At 38.6% G+C, this 14,953-nt stretch overlaps 2 protein-coding genes across 2 annotated transcripts; one reads left to right on the forward strand and one right to left on the reverse strand.

The window, feature by feature from the left end:
* The first annotated feature begins 1,051 nt into the window (after positions 1 to 1,051).
* Positions 1,052 to 5,101, forward strand: LOC134679398 (peptidyl-prolyl cis-trans isomerase-like 3). The gene is made up of 4 exons (XM_063538294.1): positions 1,052 to 1,308; positions 1,427 to 1,525; positions 3,260 to 3,378; positions 4,903 to 5,101. Exons 1-4 carry the CDS (start codon positions 1,168 to 1,170, stop codon positions 5,027 to 5,029), a joined length of 486 nt encoding a protein of 161 aa, XP_063394364.1. The 5' UTR covers positions 1,052 to 1,167; the 3' UTR covers positions 5,030 to 5,101.
* Positions 5,102 to 8,850: 3,749 nt separating this feature from the next.
* On the reverse strand, positions 8,851 to 13,477 carry LOC134679233 (zinc finger protein 271-like). The gene is made up of 2 exons (XM_063538120.1): positions 12,900 to 13,477; positions 8,851 to 12,819 (listed from the first exon to the last, which is right to left on the reverse strand). The coding sequence occupies exons 1-2, from the start codon at positions 13,050 to 13,052 to the stop codon at positions 11,278 to 11,280; spliced, it is 1,695 nt and encodes a 564-aa protein (XP_063394190.1). The 5' UTR covers positions 13,053 to 13,477; the 3' UTR covers positions 8,851 to 11,277.
* Between the last annotated feature and the right edge of the window lie 1,476 nt (positions 13,478 to 14,953).

Consider the following 14,953-nt stretch of genomic DNA (forward strand, 5'->3'; position numbering starts at 1 on the left):
CTCAACATTTCCCCAGGCGCCTTAAGGAGCATATGTGCGCCTCTGCCCCACGAACCAAGTGTCTCAACGCCAAATGCGACGAATTCGTATTGGGCGCCGAGACAGCTGTACTTGGCTACCTTTTGACGCTCCCGAGTGTCCGTCGCCGCGCCAGCACGCCTGCTGCTTGATGGGACGTAGGACGCCGCTAGCGTGTCAGCGCAAGTGGCGTCCCATACCAACGCACGACCCATCTTCCAGGGAATCAGTGACATCCCGTCATGGGCGCTTACCGTCGTTCCGCACTATTTGGGGCTATCCACTTCAGATCCACATGAGGCGCAGTTGTGGTCGGCACAGACAGCAACACCTAGCCGGAGACCAAGCGGCTATGCGAAGCGTCTCTGGGTCTATAAAGGCGACTGGGTCTGGGTCTTAGGCGAGGGATACGCGTGTAGCCACTGACCTGATTCTGGCCTAGATGATGCCAGAAGCCTCGCTCGGTCCCTGCCTGTCGCGGTGTCCAGAAGTGAGTTTAGAGTAGTGACTGATGCTATGTTATCCCAGGCCCTTTGTACTCGTATCTTCGGTCGAGACGGAAAATTTTGATTCGGTCCAGCTAGCCAAGCGTTCGAGGCCTCAACCACTCAGAGCGGCTACCACGAAAACCGAAATTCGCAAATTGCGGGGATCTTTCTCTTTTACTCCAATGAAGACGTAATTAGAGTGACAGAGAAAAATCCCCGTAATTTGCGAACTTCGATTTTCGCGGTTATAGCCCTGACCCTTTGACTCGTGCCCAAAAAACCGACTCGCGTTTCGTGGCTCGTCTCGCCACTCGCACACGAGTGTACACGGCTATCAGACTATATAGCAATGCGGCCTATTTAAAGCCCCCTCCAGACTATGCGCGTGAATCGCGGGCGAAGCCGCGAATGCGAGTGTGGAGTCGATTTCGCTTCGCCCGCGATTCACGCGCATAGTCTGGAGAGGGCTTAATACTTGTATCTGTGAACGTGAATGTCAAGCTTATGTCAATTGTCAAGTCAAGCTTATATCAAGCTTGATATTATTGAAAAGTAACCTCAAGTCTCAGTTTTCTTAGTTTGTGTCTAAACAAAATTTGTTTGAATGATACTCACATTTAACCAATTTAAAAATCTTTTACGTTCATATTAATTAGTAAGCATGTCTGTTACGTTGCATACAGATGTTGGTGATATAAAAATCGAATTATTCTGCGAGCAGTGTCCAAGAACATGTGAAAATTTTCTGGCACTTTGTGCAAGCGATTATTACAACGGCTGTTTATTTCATCGAAATATAAAGGTAAGTTACAGAAGTTTTTCAAAAATTTAATTATATTACCTATATGCTGGGACTGGGACTTAGGCTAAAATGGCTACTAATAAAATAATAAATGATGGCTTTTTCTGTGACTTTACAGGGATTTATAGTTCAAACCGGTGATCCTTCGGGATCAGGCAAAGGAGGGACCTCTATCTGGGGTAAAAAATTTGAAGATGAATTCAGAGAAGATTTAAAGGTATAATGGATCATAAAAGTACTTAGGTACCTTCGTTATAACATAACACTTTAAACGGGTTATTCGCGGATGGTCTAGAACGCAAAATGCCCACATTATTTTTTCCGTTTTATCTTAACTTTATAGCGAAGTCGACGGATCTGTTGCTATTTGCTTATTTATTAGGTTATTTATTTGCTTATTTATTAGGTTATTCTGTGCTGTTTGGCCTTTGGCCATTTGAAGATACCTAACAAACCTAACCTACTTATGTAAAATGTGGTGATATAAGGAGTGGGCATTTTGCGTTCTAGACCGTTTGCGATGTAAGACTAATAGAGATATTATAGACAAAATATTACTGTAGTAATTATGCGTTCTAGACTGTCCGTGATTGACCCCTTTAAACTCTCTTTGTACACATTATTTAATTACACAAACGGGTCTACCGCGATACTTTCATTATTTTTACCGTGAGACTTATTTTTGAGTAAGTTGACTACACCCATATTTTGATACTTGATTTTTTACTACATGATTATCGGAATTATCTCTGATTTTCTCTGTAAACCGAAGATCATTCTTAAGGGCCCCCCCACATCTGGCGTCTTTCGAGCGTGGGCGTCTACAATTCTATGGCCGACGTCGACGCAACGTCGACGCAGCGTCGACGCAACTGCGCAGCGACGTCATTTTCCATAGCGCTGGAACGACGCCGACAGACGCCGACGCTCGAAAAACGCCAGATGTGGGGGGGCCCTAAAGCTCACTCAGACTGCATGCAATTATTATTATATTAGCCTTTTCATCCTGAATTGGTAGTTTGTGATTTTATTTTTGCATCAGAGTATATCCCTCAATTCAGTGTGCCTCTTGGCAAAGGCTCTAGCTGCTTCCACTGTATTCCGCGGGCCACTCTACTCCAGTTGGGTCCCGTAGCAATTTTTAGTTCATCCTCCCATCTTTTGAGTTGTTTTCCCTTATACCTCTTAGCGTTTCTGGGGTACCAGTCTGTTATAATTTTGCTCCACTTCTCTCGATTTTCCCTCATCATGTGTCCAGTCCACCTCCACTATTGCTGATTGATTCTAGTTAGGATGTCTGTTTCTTTTGTTTTGGCTCTTATTCTTTCACTTCTGACTCTGTCTCTTTTACATTGCATGCAATTAAATATACAACATATATTAAATATATACAACATAAAGTTAGACCAAGATAACTCTGCAGCTATGTTGATAGCCCAGAGTACAAGTGTAATTAAATTATAAACGTCAAACTTCTATGAAATTATGACGTGTAACACATTCACAGTCTGTGCTATCAAAATCGCAACAGAGTTATCTTGGTCTAACTGTTTCTCTCTTGTATGACTATAATACAGGGGGTTTGGTACATCGTTTGCCAAATTAAAACGGCTGATAGGTTGAATCATTTGCTATCTTCTCATGCCTAGAAAAACTAAATTGGCCATGGTTTTTTTTACTACTACGCAAGTAAAAATTTGAAATTTACGTAAAACTGGCATAGACGTGAAAAAAAATGTGCGCCAAATTAATAATTTCTAGGCCTGAGAAGACAGCAAATGACTCAACCTATCTGCCGTTTTAATTTGGCAAACGATGTACCAAACACCCTGTATATTTCAAACTCGAAAGGTAGGATGACACCTATCATTTCAATACAATATTGCGAGATTTGGCGTTTAGTGACTAGCTTAAGTGTTAAGGAATAAAAGATATATTTGTTTGATTTCAGCACAATGCAAGAGGGATGGTGAGCATGGCAAACAATGGTCCAAATACCAATGGCAGTCAGTTTTTCATTACTTATGGGGAGCAACCACATTTGGACTTGAAATACACATTGTTTGGAAGGTAGACACTAAATATTACGTACTATATCTTGGTATACTCTGGTCTTTATATCCATGTTTCTGGGGGCTTGGTAGTGCTTCTGACAAATTGGTTATTCCCACTATAGTTCTTTTTTTTTTAGCATTAGAAATAAGGTAAACAATCTTGATTGGTCTTTTAATTTAAAAACACATTTTAAAAATAAGTTACGGCAAATATGTAACAATTATGAATCTAATATGATCATTTATATTCTTCTGCTTTCATAAGTAATAGTTATTGATTTTTTTAAAGCGTTTTTCAATTAAAAGACATGTCAAGATCGCTTACCTTCTTGCAAGTTCTTTCTAATGCTAAAAAAAACGAACTATAGTTATCACCAAATTGTTACGAGTAGTAACAACCGAGTTTTTATTTCTCACCCTTTACCACTGTGAACAACTGAGATTATTGGCCACAACTTGGTGGTAACTAATGTGAATAACATGATAAGTTGCACAACAAACAACAACCACCATCCTTTTTGGGACTGTAACTTTTAATGGATGAAAATAAGCTTAATTTATGATACCCTACACTATTGGGGCCAAGCAAAAAAAAATTGTATAGGAGGTAAGGTACAGTCAACATCAAAGATATTATGTGTTTACACTGTTGCACCTTACGCCTTGGTAATTAGGTGAATATTGTAAACATGTAATGTCGACTGTACCCTAAAAAAAAATTATAGTGTTTATTTTACGGTTCTGTCTAAATGCATGATTTATGTATTCATGCCAAATTGCAGCTTTCTAGCACTAACCATCACGGAGCAAATCATCGGACAGACAGACATGGCGAAACTATAAGGGTTTCTAGGTGACTACGAAACCCTAAACAGGGGACTACATTTGTATGGAAAGACGGTTTTGGGCAGTCGTTCACCTTCGCCTTAAAGGCCCCTGTACATATTGGGCCAGCGTGGGCTACGTGATATTGCTATCTCAACCGCATGGCTGCGTCCCTTGAACTGGCCTGCGTTGGCCCAAAATGTACCTACCTACAGGGGCCTTTAGATAACTTTAGCAAACAAACAAGCTTTAAATTTTGAACACGATTTTTGCTGAACTGCTCCTGGAGCACAGAATAAATAATAGTACTAAGTATAGAAGACTCACTCTCTAACAAAACGCGTCTGTTACGACCAGCACAGATATGGCCGCTAGGTGGCGATAGCGCCACGCGCGGCTTATGGCAAACCCCAAAATTGGGGCCGAATGGATGTACTTTTAGCTACCTGTAGCAAAGCGACGAAATCGCGGAGTGAGACACGCCTGCCTGGAGTCGCGTTTTTTTTCATTAAGGCCCCCCCCACATCTGGCGTCTTTCGAGCGTCGGCGTCTACAATTCTATGGCCGCTGCTCGACGCAACGTCGACGCAACTGCGCAGCGACGTAATTTTCCATAGCGCTGACCAGACGCCGACAGACACCGACGCTAGATGTGGGGGGGCCCTAAAAGTAATTGTCATATACAATCAATTTTACATCATTTTCTCATTTACAGGGTCTTAGATGGATTTGAAGCTCTTGATGATTTAGAGAAGATGGCAGTTAACCCGAAAACATACAAGCCACTTAACGATGCCAAAATTACATCAGTTACAATACACGCAAATCCTTTGGCTGGTTAAACGATATGATAGACATGTATTTTTATTTATTTCCACATTAAAAGTAATAAGTACCTACTTGTAATTTAAGTACTATGTAGTTTAATTTATTCTCATAAATGTCTTCAATCATTAAAAATCTGTATCTGATCTCCGTCACTTTTGGATGTAAAATACAGGCCGGAAGCGGCTACTATCGGATGCCGGAAACATCCTATGCGTCGTCTTAGGACAGTTTTCAGCACTTTGCCTTTGGAGGTCCCTCATGCGGCTCGAGCCGAGGCTGGGATGTGACAGTTCATTTTGCAAGTTTAGAACATTCATTTATCTGGAAATATATATTTTGGTTTAAGAACTTTATTCTCAAAAAGAATTTACAAAATTCGCTTACTTGAGAATACAATTTTTATAGTAGGTATATCTTAGGACTAACGTGCAGACAATGTAAAATAAGTAAGTAATTATTAAGTACAAAACATTAGTTTGGTTACAAAGTGGGTAGAAATACGTTACTAACCGGCTCGGATAGCTTAACTCGTGCGGTTAAATATGGTGCATTCCCGACGCTTACCAAGCGCGTGCGAGTTTACGCCGTCAAATATAAGTGTGACTTCCGACTTAGCGCAATTATTGGGAATAGTGAGTCGCTTTATACTGGTTTACCAATCATGCGTCCGTCAGCGGGTCAAAGGGAACTAGTCGCCTGACGAATGTCGGCGAGCTACGAAGCAGGTTGGCGTGGAGAAGTCAATTGGGTATAATAACGCAAGTCACAGAGTATTAGTATTTGTTAGAAATAGCTTACAGATTACAATTATTTGCAATATTTATTTTTTAACGTTTTTAATTATTATTTAATTTTTATCTTTTTATACATTGTTCTTTTACTGATGTAAGTATATAATTTTATGCAATTAACAAATAGGTAATTAAGGTTATTTTGTATTTATAATTTTAGTTTATTGTTTTTTATATTTATTTTGGTATGTTGTTATGCAATAAAAATAAGTAAATAAGATAATTGCATTTAACATTTTAGTTTATTGTTGTTTGTTTATTTTAGAATGTTGTTTAATAGTATAGTTTGTATTAGTTATTTACTATGAATATTTTGCAATTATAAGTTTATAAGACATACATAATAAGATTTGGTTGATTTATGCAATATAGTATATTAGATATTAAGATTACGTGCGTGATTATTATTATTTTTTTACGGATATTGTACATTTCAAAATATTTAGATTTTGTCACCCTATTTTTTTTTTATCGAATTAAAATTTATTTGAATTATACGTGCATATTATTTGCTTAACAAATATACATGCACAAGATCATTTAATTATTACATTATTTACTACATAGAATTTTAGATGTTTTTTGAAGCTAGCTATGGATTTCGATTCCTTGATATCTTTTGGTAACTTGTTATAAAGTTGGGCACCTTCATAAATTATACTTCTTTTACCATATTTTGTCCTTGCTGGCCGTAGGATTAGGTGATCAGCGTTTCGTAATTTAATTCTTTGTACGTGATGTTTTTGTGTAAAGCCTATATGTGAGTGTATAGTCTTATGAAGAATTTTGCGGACCAATAGACACGTATAATATACATATGATTGAGTAATATTCATTATTTTTAATTCTTTATAGATCTTTCGAGTTGGTGTTAAATAACTGTAATTAAATAATGTTTTTATTAGCTTGTTTTGCGCTCTTTGAAGGACCGTTAGATTACTAATAGCTGCTGCTCCCCATATTTCAACTAGATAATCAATGTGTGGTTTTATCAAGGAATTATATATTAGATATTTCACTTTTTGTGGAAGGCAGCGAGATATATTGCGAATAGCGCCCGTGAGAGAGATAAGTTTTGATTTAATTTTTTGTTTGTGAGGTTTCCAGGTTAAGTGGCTGTCCATGATTAAGCCTAGGTACTTTTCACTAGTTTTCAAATTTATATTTTTATTGTTTATTGATGGTGGCGTGTAACCTTCAATTTTTTTATTTACGCCGCGAAAATGACGTAATTAGTTTTATCAATATTTATGGTTAGCAAGTTTAGTCGGAACCACGTGTTTAGAAGATCAAGATCTGTTTGGATATCTATGAGGATATGATCGATTTTACGGCCATAGTAAAAGAGGCATGTATCGTCGGCATAGAGTGTCAGTTCACCCTTGAGCCCTAAGTCTTTGATATCGTTAATATAAACGAGGAAAAGAAGCGGTCCAAGAATTGAACCTTGTGGCACGCCATATGTGATAATTCTTTGGCTACTCTGGCATTTGTCAACTTTCACCACTTGGTGTCGGTTATGTAAGTAAGATTTTAGCATTTCGTGCGCTTTTCCCGTTATCCCTATGTGCTGTAGTTTATTTAGTAATTTCTCGTGACTGACTGTGTCGAACGCCTTCTTGAGGTCAATAAAGATCCCTACCGCTATCTGTTTTTGGTCGATTTTAACTTTAAGTGTTGTGACTAGGTCAACTGTGGCTGATAATGTGTTACATTTTTGACGAAAACCGTATTGTTTGTCTGATAAAATATTGTTAAGCGTTAAAAATTTGTTTATGCGATCGTGTATGACTTTTTCGAAAATTTTAGAGACTATAGGGAGCACTGAAATTGGACGGTAATTTCCGGGATCTGTTTTACATCCTGATTTATATATAGGCGTTACTTTTGCAGTTTTCAAGCTGTCGGGAAAAACACCTTGCTCCATGCATTTATTAATACATAATTTTAGTTCGTTAGTTATGACATTTTTTACAGATTTTAGTAGTTTCGCGGTAAGACCATCCAAGCCAGAACTAGTGTTTGATTTCAACTCTATTATGATTTTATTTATTTCGTCGGTAGTCACTGGTTTCAACTGACTTAGATTCTCGTATAGATGTGATTCAGCTAGTGAAGCGCAGGTCGTAGCCGAGTTTTGGTGTACTGGTTGAATTTTTTCAGCTAATGACGATCCGATTGTAGAAAAATAGGCGTTGAATTGCTCACAGATCTCCGTCGTATCAGTGTAAGTATTAGAATTGATTTCCAGTTTCGCCAGTGGTGCCATGTCCTTAGTTTTGTTGTTTGTGAGGTCATTAATTAGCGACCACATTTTTTGCGGTTTCTTTATGCATTCTTTAAAACATATATGTATAAAAATACCTACGATCAAATAGTTATTTGTTTTACATGGGGGCTAAGTTGTTGTTTAACCGCTCGTGCTACTATTGATACCCGAGTAAGTGAAAGATTCCAAAAATGAACCACGGGCGACGGGACCAGGGAACGTTTCGAAATATGCAATCTTGAGCGTTGCGAGGGCTTCGAAGCACGAGGGTTGAACAAAATTGCCCAATATTTATCAGTGTTGGCCGAACGTTTATTGCAATTGACCATTAACAAGTACAAATTGAACCGTAAACCATAGATGCGTAAACGGTAACTGATGGTTACAGTTGACGGTTCAATTTGTACTAGGTAATCGTCGAGAATATTCAATTGCATTAACGTTTCAGCCAACACTGATATTTATCATCCAAATTCATAATTTAAAAGTCAATTCTACCAGCAAACATAAGAAGACAAATCAAAATTCGCATTTCATTACTTTGCCTCACATGTGAATAAAATGCAACTTGCTATCAGTTAAATAAAGTGCAAAGTAAGCCTTTCAGAGCTGGTGTGGTGAAAAAGTATTTTATGCCCAGGGCTAAGCTAAGAGGTAACGACAAACAGAAAGAGATACTTTCGCTTTTATAATCCTCTTCTTCGTCAGTACTGAAGGTTTATATTATTAGTAGGGATTATGTATAAAAATACACATAAATAGGAAACACACGAAATTACTATGCGACAGCATTTATTGCGCAAAGAGAAATATGTGAACAATGTATGATAATAAACATAACTGCATCTTCTGCATCGCAGTGGCCACTCAGTTATATAGGGCGGCCACTGGCCGGTGCCAACATCAAAAAAAATATATCTGCCTCACTACCGCTCCTGCGTATGCGAGCGACAGCGGCAGATAACGAAATTTAGATTTACGTTTTCCGCGGTAGGCCCTCTGGTGGGAACTGCCACTCCTTTGCTTCTGCAGGTAAAAAATGGGAAAAACAATTCTCACTTTCTAGTTAACACAATAGGAATATAAATAAGAAAATATAAAACCAGATAAAAAAAAATGCAACTAAAATGTTATTAGTAGCTATACCAAAATGATCCCTGCTGTTCCAGGAAGGACCAAAGGTGAGGTTTATCTCATCTACACTGATTCTAAATAAAACTAAAATAATAATTAACTATTAATGTAGACTGGAATCTGCTAGTATAAATCATTTTTATACATAATGGAAGTACTTTAATTAGGTAAGTACTTACAATAGTTTTTTGTAAAAGTTATTATAGGTACCTTTACAGAATAAGTAGGCATAGAATAGTTATTTAAGATACAAGTGCGGTAAAGAGGAAATTCGAAATTAAATAAGGAAATTAACAAATTCGCACGTATATCATACAACGTTTTACAGCACATATATGTCCCTTTAAACTTTTGGCAAACGCACGAAAAGTGCTATTTCACGCACTAGTGCGGAAAAGTAGGGCCATATGTACTATAAAATACATTTTTGAAATCTGATCAGCACAGTTATTATTAATAAAGTTGCAATGCAGGTTTCATAAGTGCTACAGTAGATCTGGTGCTAATTTATAATTTTACCGCCCTAGTGCGGTAACTAGCACTATATATGCGTATGTGGAAAATTTAAAGGGCCATATATGTACTGTAAAACGTTGTACTATACACGTGCGAAAAGGTAACTCGTATCGTGTTTTAATTTATCGCCACTGGTTGCGAACTTCCTACTTTTCGCACTTGTATCATAATGCACTATTACAGTAGGTACGTATAGTGCCACTTTACCGTACTAGTGCGATAATAGCACATTACGTAACTATGTCGAAAATTTTCTGGGCATTTTTGTGGGTACATGGTACATATGTACCATGTACCTACTGTCAAACGTACGATACATGTGTCAATGGGTCATTCGGAACTCGTGTTCATTTAAAACAATCCCTTTGGTCGTGTTTTAATTTTATTTATCGCCACTCGTTACGAATTTACTATTTTTCGCACTTGTATCGTGATGTACTACTTAATTAAAACGTTTTCGTACACCTTTTCTTGTGATGAATATTGACGCAGACGTAATTGCAGATTATTATATTAATGTTGTAAAAATGCACTGTGTATGATTTAATAACGTCATACATTACTGCCTACGTTATAGAGGTAATTGTTCCATCACATAAAATTATACATTAGTGTATTTTGTTACTTATCATTTGATTTTGATTTGCATAATTGTAGTTGGTGCATATAATTCGTAATAACATGTACAGGGTGTCCCAGAATTCGACGTCAAGCCGTAAACGGATGATAGACCAAGTCATAACAGTTATCATAAAAAACAAAAAAAAATCCATCTCATGTTTTTTAAAAATTATGGTCACTTTAAAAATTCACTAAAAAATCCACACCCTGTAATGGTTCTTTAACTCTTGTTACTACAAATTTCATAATTTATTCTAATTTTTTTATTATTGTGTAATCTTGAATAATTACAGGGTGTGGATTTTTTAGTGAATTTTTAAAGTGACCATAATTTTTAAAGAACGTGTTGGATTTTTTTTTGTATTTTTATGATAACTGTTATGACTTGGTCTATCGTCCGTTTACGGCTTGACGTCGAATTCTGGGACACCCTGTATATGTAGTAACAGAATAAGTTTTTAGGGAGCAGCAACTCCACACATGTATCTAAATACTAATATGACTATAATAATTTATTTCTTAAAGATATAATACCAACATAAATTATTTCTGATAGTTTAAAATGGAGATTGTTCTAAGGTATTAATAAACATTCTGCAGTAACCACATTTAGTTATACTACTTGTATTAATACGATGATAAAGTACCCTAGATACATGTTATGATTTGGCTCTGTATTGTGATACTTCCGTACAAGTTAAAATACTATTTATAATAATCACATTTAGAACTCTTTAAAATTTAACAGTTACAACAATAGCTCTATCTATATTGTTCATCTTACAGTAAATTATCCAATACATATAATTATGATTCAGAATTACATGGATTGAAACATTCTTATCCAAGGACAGTGGTGTGTATAGATATAGATTAGCAGTGCCACAATTCAAATAATCAATGAAAAGTTATCAATGTTAAACTCCTGATCTCAGGTCTCCAAGTCATAATAGTTGTCATCTATTGGGAACTCTGGCTCATCTTCCTTCTTTATCTCAGGCTTGTCATCAAAATTGTCAGTGAAGTGAGATTTAATGTGGGCTACTAAGTCAGCTTTCTTCTCAAAAGTGAGGCCACATTCAATACAAGGCATGTTTACAACCAGGCATTCATGAGTTTCCTCATGTTTATTCAGTTTGTCTTTCCTGTTGAATTTCTTATCACATTGACCGCATGAGAAAGGCTTCATTCCAGAGTGAAGGGTCACATGTCGGTCCAGCTCTCTCTTGCGAGAAAATTTCTTGAAGCATATTTTGCATTGGAATCCTCTGTTTCCAATGTGTGCTATTGAAACATGAGTCTTATATGCATCTAATGAGGATAGCTTTTTTGGACATTGGTGACATTTTATATTTTTAGGCCTGTTTTTATTTGCTACTGGTTTTGGTTTCGGTGGAGATGTTGTTAGCTTTCCTGAAGTGGAAGGAGTTTTATGTATTTGATTTATAAAACTACTAACACCGGAAATGTGGTCTGGCACTCGAGGGAGATCATAATCAGCACCTTGGTGAGTGGGAGAAGTCAGTAAGTTGCTGTAAGGGTTGACGTTGACTACCATGTCATGTGTTTCCTGCTCATTATCTATTTCATGCACTTGGTTGGGACTCAGAGGACCATGTCTGACTTCATGTTTGATTAGTTTATCTCTTCTACCAAATGTCAAAGGGCACTTTCGGCAAGCATATGGTTTCATACCGGAATGGACTAGGACATGGCGCTGTAAGTCATTGCGACACACAAAGCTTCTTGGACATAAAGGGCATACATGTGGCTTGGTGCCTGCATGTATCCTGAGATGTTTGCTTAGATTTGTGTTACGAGAGAAGCTTTTGAGACAGTACTGGCACTGAAATGGCCTGATGCCAGTATGAACTATTGAATGCTTCCTTAAATCTGATCTGCGGCCAAAGGACTTGTCACACTCGGGGCACTGATAAGGCTTGTCAGTGCCATGTACTTGCTTGATATGCTGGACATATTGGTTTCGCTCAGGGAAGACTAAGCTACATTCTATACATTTAAATGGTAGGTTAGGATCATGGCAAGTAACCTCATGTTCTTTACACTTATCTTGAGAAATAAAAGCTTGATCACAATACTGACACATGGCAACATTTTTGAAGAATGACTCTGGCATATGGTCTCCGTCAGGGGTGTTGTTTCGTTCTGTGGCATCTGCATCGGGCTGATCTGCGTTGTCAGATTCCTCTGAGGAATCATAGTCTAGGCTTGGATCTACCACCATAACAACACTGTCTTCTACAATGTAATCTTGTTTGTTCATATCTTGGGTGGTGGGGTAGAAATTGGACATCTCTGAAGAATTTGAATTCTCTTGTTCATTCACTCTAACTGTTATCTGTCTCAGTCTTGTCTCATTCTGGATACATTGAAGGCGAAATTTGGAACATATATCTACTTTAAACAAGCATTTGTAGCAGATTCTTCCAGGTAGGCCATCATTAGGGTCCATCTATAAACAAAAAAAAAAATATTTATATACATATAAATCTCTGCCAAGATTAGGCTAATTATCTGTTTTATACCACCAACCTGAAGTTCGGCAATTTCAGCGATTTTCGAGGTTAGCGCCGAATTGGTTTCATCATCAGGCGCGGCTCCAAAAATCGACACCGTCAGAGTGCTCTTGTTCAAACACAAGCGACACAGCGTGTGGAAATTAGCTATTATATAGGAATCTTCCATTTTCACGCCCGTAAAAGAATGCTTTGCACTATATGAATCCAAACCAAACACTCGCACGAATCACAGTCAGACAAAGAAAATATCGATTAGAAACAAATTTAGACACAGAGTTGAAATAATAACAGGGTTCTATGGCTAGGGCTCGCGATAGCTACTACGCAACCGTTCGATGCGAAGGGGCAACTAGGGCGATGCCCGCCCGTCAGGGCTGCGCCAGCGGATGTCGAGCGGCGCCTCGCTTGTCACCCTCCACGGAATATTCACAGTCCTGCATGATATCCGTCACGGGTATCCTAAGTTTGTGCCTATTTTCAAATTTTATATAACAACGCGAATAATAATCTTCAAGTAGTCGTTTCTTCAGCAAGTAACAATTCAAATTTGAATTTAGGAAAGTGCAAATCCGCGCTACTTTTGCAGAAAAATGACATGAATTTAAGCTTATTTACATTCGCGGCTCGTCTGGTGTTCGCCTTCATACAAGCGATTTACATTCTCGCGCGAGCCACGAGCCGAGCCGCGAGCCGGGCCCACGAGACGCGAGCCGCGCCACGAGATGCGAGTGTAAAGTAGCTAACACACTATCGCACCGCACCAAGGTCATTGAGGGACGTTCCCATAAGTAAGAGGGAGAAAGAGATATCGCTTTCTTCCTCTTACTTATGGGTGCTTCCCTCAATGACCTTGGTGCGGTGCGATAGTGTGTTAGCTACTTAAAGTGTAATGCCGGCTACACATGTATAACTATAAAGCCAAGCGCGCACCACGATTTTTTGTCGCGCGATAATTTAGTCGCAGAAATGTAACGTATGGGTTTATATGGCGGTGCGCGCATATGCGACAAAAAAATCGCAGCGATTTTAAAATTGTGATTTGTTACATTTTTCCGCGACAGCGCGCGACGCGATTGTCGCAAAGTGAATTGCAGCATACGAAGCTGTATGGCCCCGCGCGCACTGCGATAATAAAATCGCAGCCGGGACCTCAGTCGGCATTTCGCTCTCCAAGCGTCAACATATCGGAACCTGCTTCTCCAATGGAGTTACAAGATGAGACGCTAGATGTTGACCGTTTAATTATAGAAATAGAAGGAGATCACCTTTGTGGTATAAATACTCAGTCATACAGCGATTGCATATTGTTTCACGACAAGCGACTGGTACGACATCCATGTCGAGAATGAACAAATCGTCGACTTTTTCATCGCAGTGCGCGCACTGAATTTTCTACGATAAATTACAGCGCGATTCTAAAATCGTGTCGCAAAAATTAAAATCGTGGTGCGCGCTTGGCGTAAATCGTAGCGATTAATCTGTGCAGTCCGATTTGCGCAGTTTTATCTACGTTACGATAATCGACAACGGTAGATAAAACTGCACAAATCGGACTGCACAGTTTAATCGCTACGATTTATAGTTAACGTGTGTGGTCGGGGTAAGTGATGGGCTCGTGGCACGTCTCGCGGCTCGGCTCGCACTCGCTTGGCTCGCGTGGAGGAGCGGTTTTTTGGGCACGGGCCAAAGGTGCCCGCGCGGGACGCACTCTTGCGTTACTCGACGTGCTTACACGCTCGAGGCGAGCCACGAGACGAGCCACGAGCCGCGAATGTAAACGGAATAACAGGTGCAAGCGAGACATCACTATGAATGTGTAGAGCGACGTCCCGTTCACACCTGTCATTCCGTATTTACGAGCCCGATTTATACAGCCTGGCAAAAAGAGTAGAAATTAAAAAGTGGAAACACTGTAGTGTCGTCCCTTTCAAATCAATTTATTTATACAGCCTGGCAAAAAGAGTAGAAATTAAAAAGTGGCAACACTGTAGTGTCGTCCCGTTCTCTAATAAATTGATTTGAAAGGGACGACACTACAGTGTTGCCCCTTTTTAATTTCTATTCTTT

Source organism: Cydia fagiglandana, chromosome Z, assembly GCF_963556715.1.
Source record: "Cydia fagiglandana chromosome Z, ilCydFagi1.1, whole genome shotgun sequence".
Lineage (NCBI taxonomy): Eukaryota > Metazoa > Arthropoda > Insecta > Lepidoptera > Tortricidae > Cydia > Cydia fagiglandana.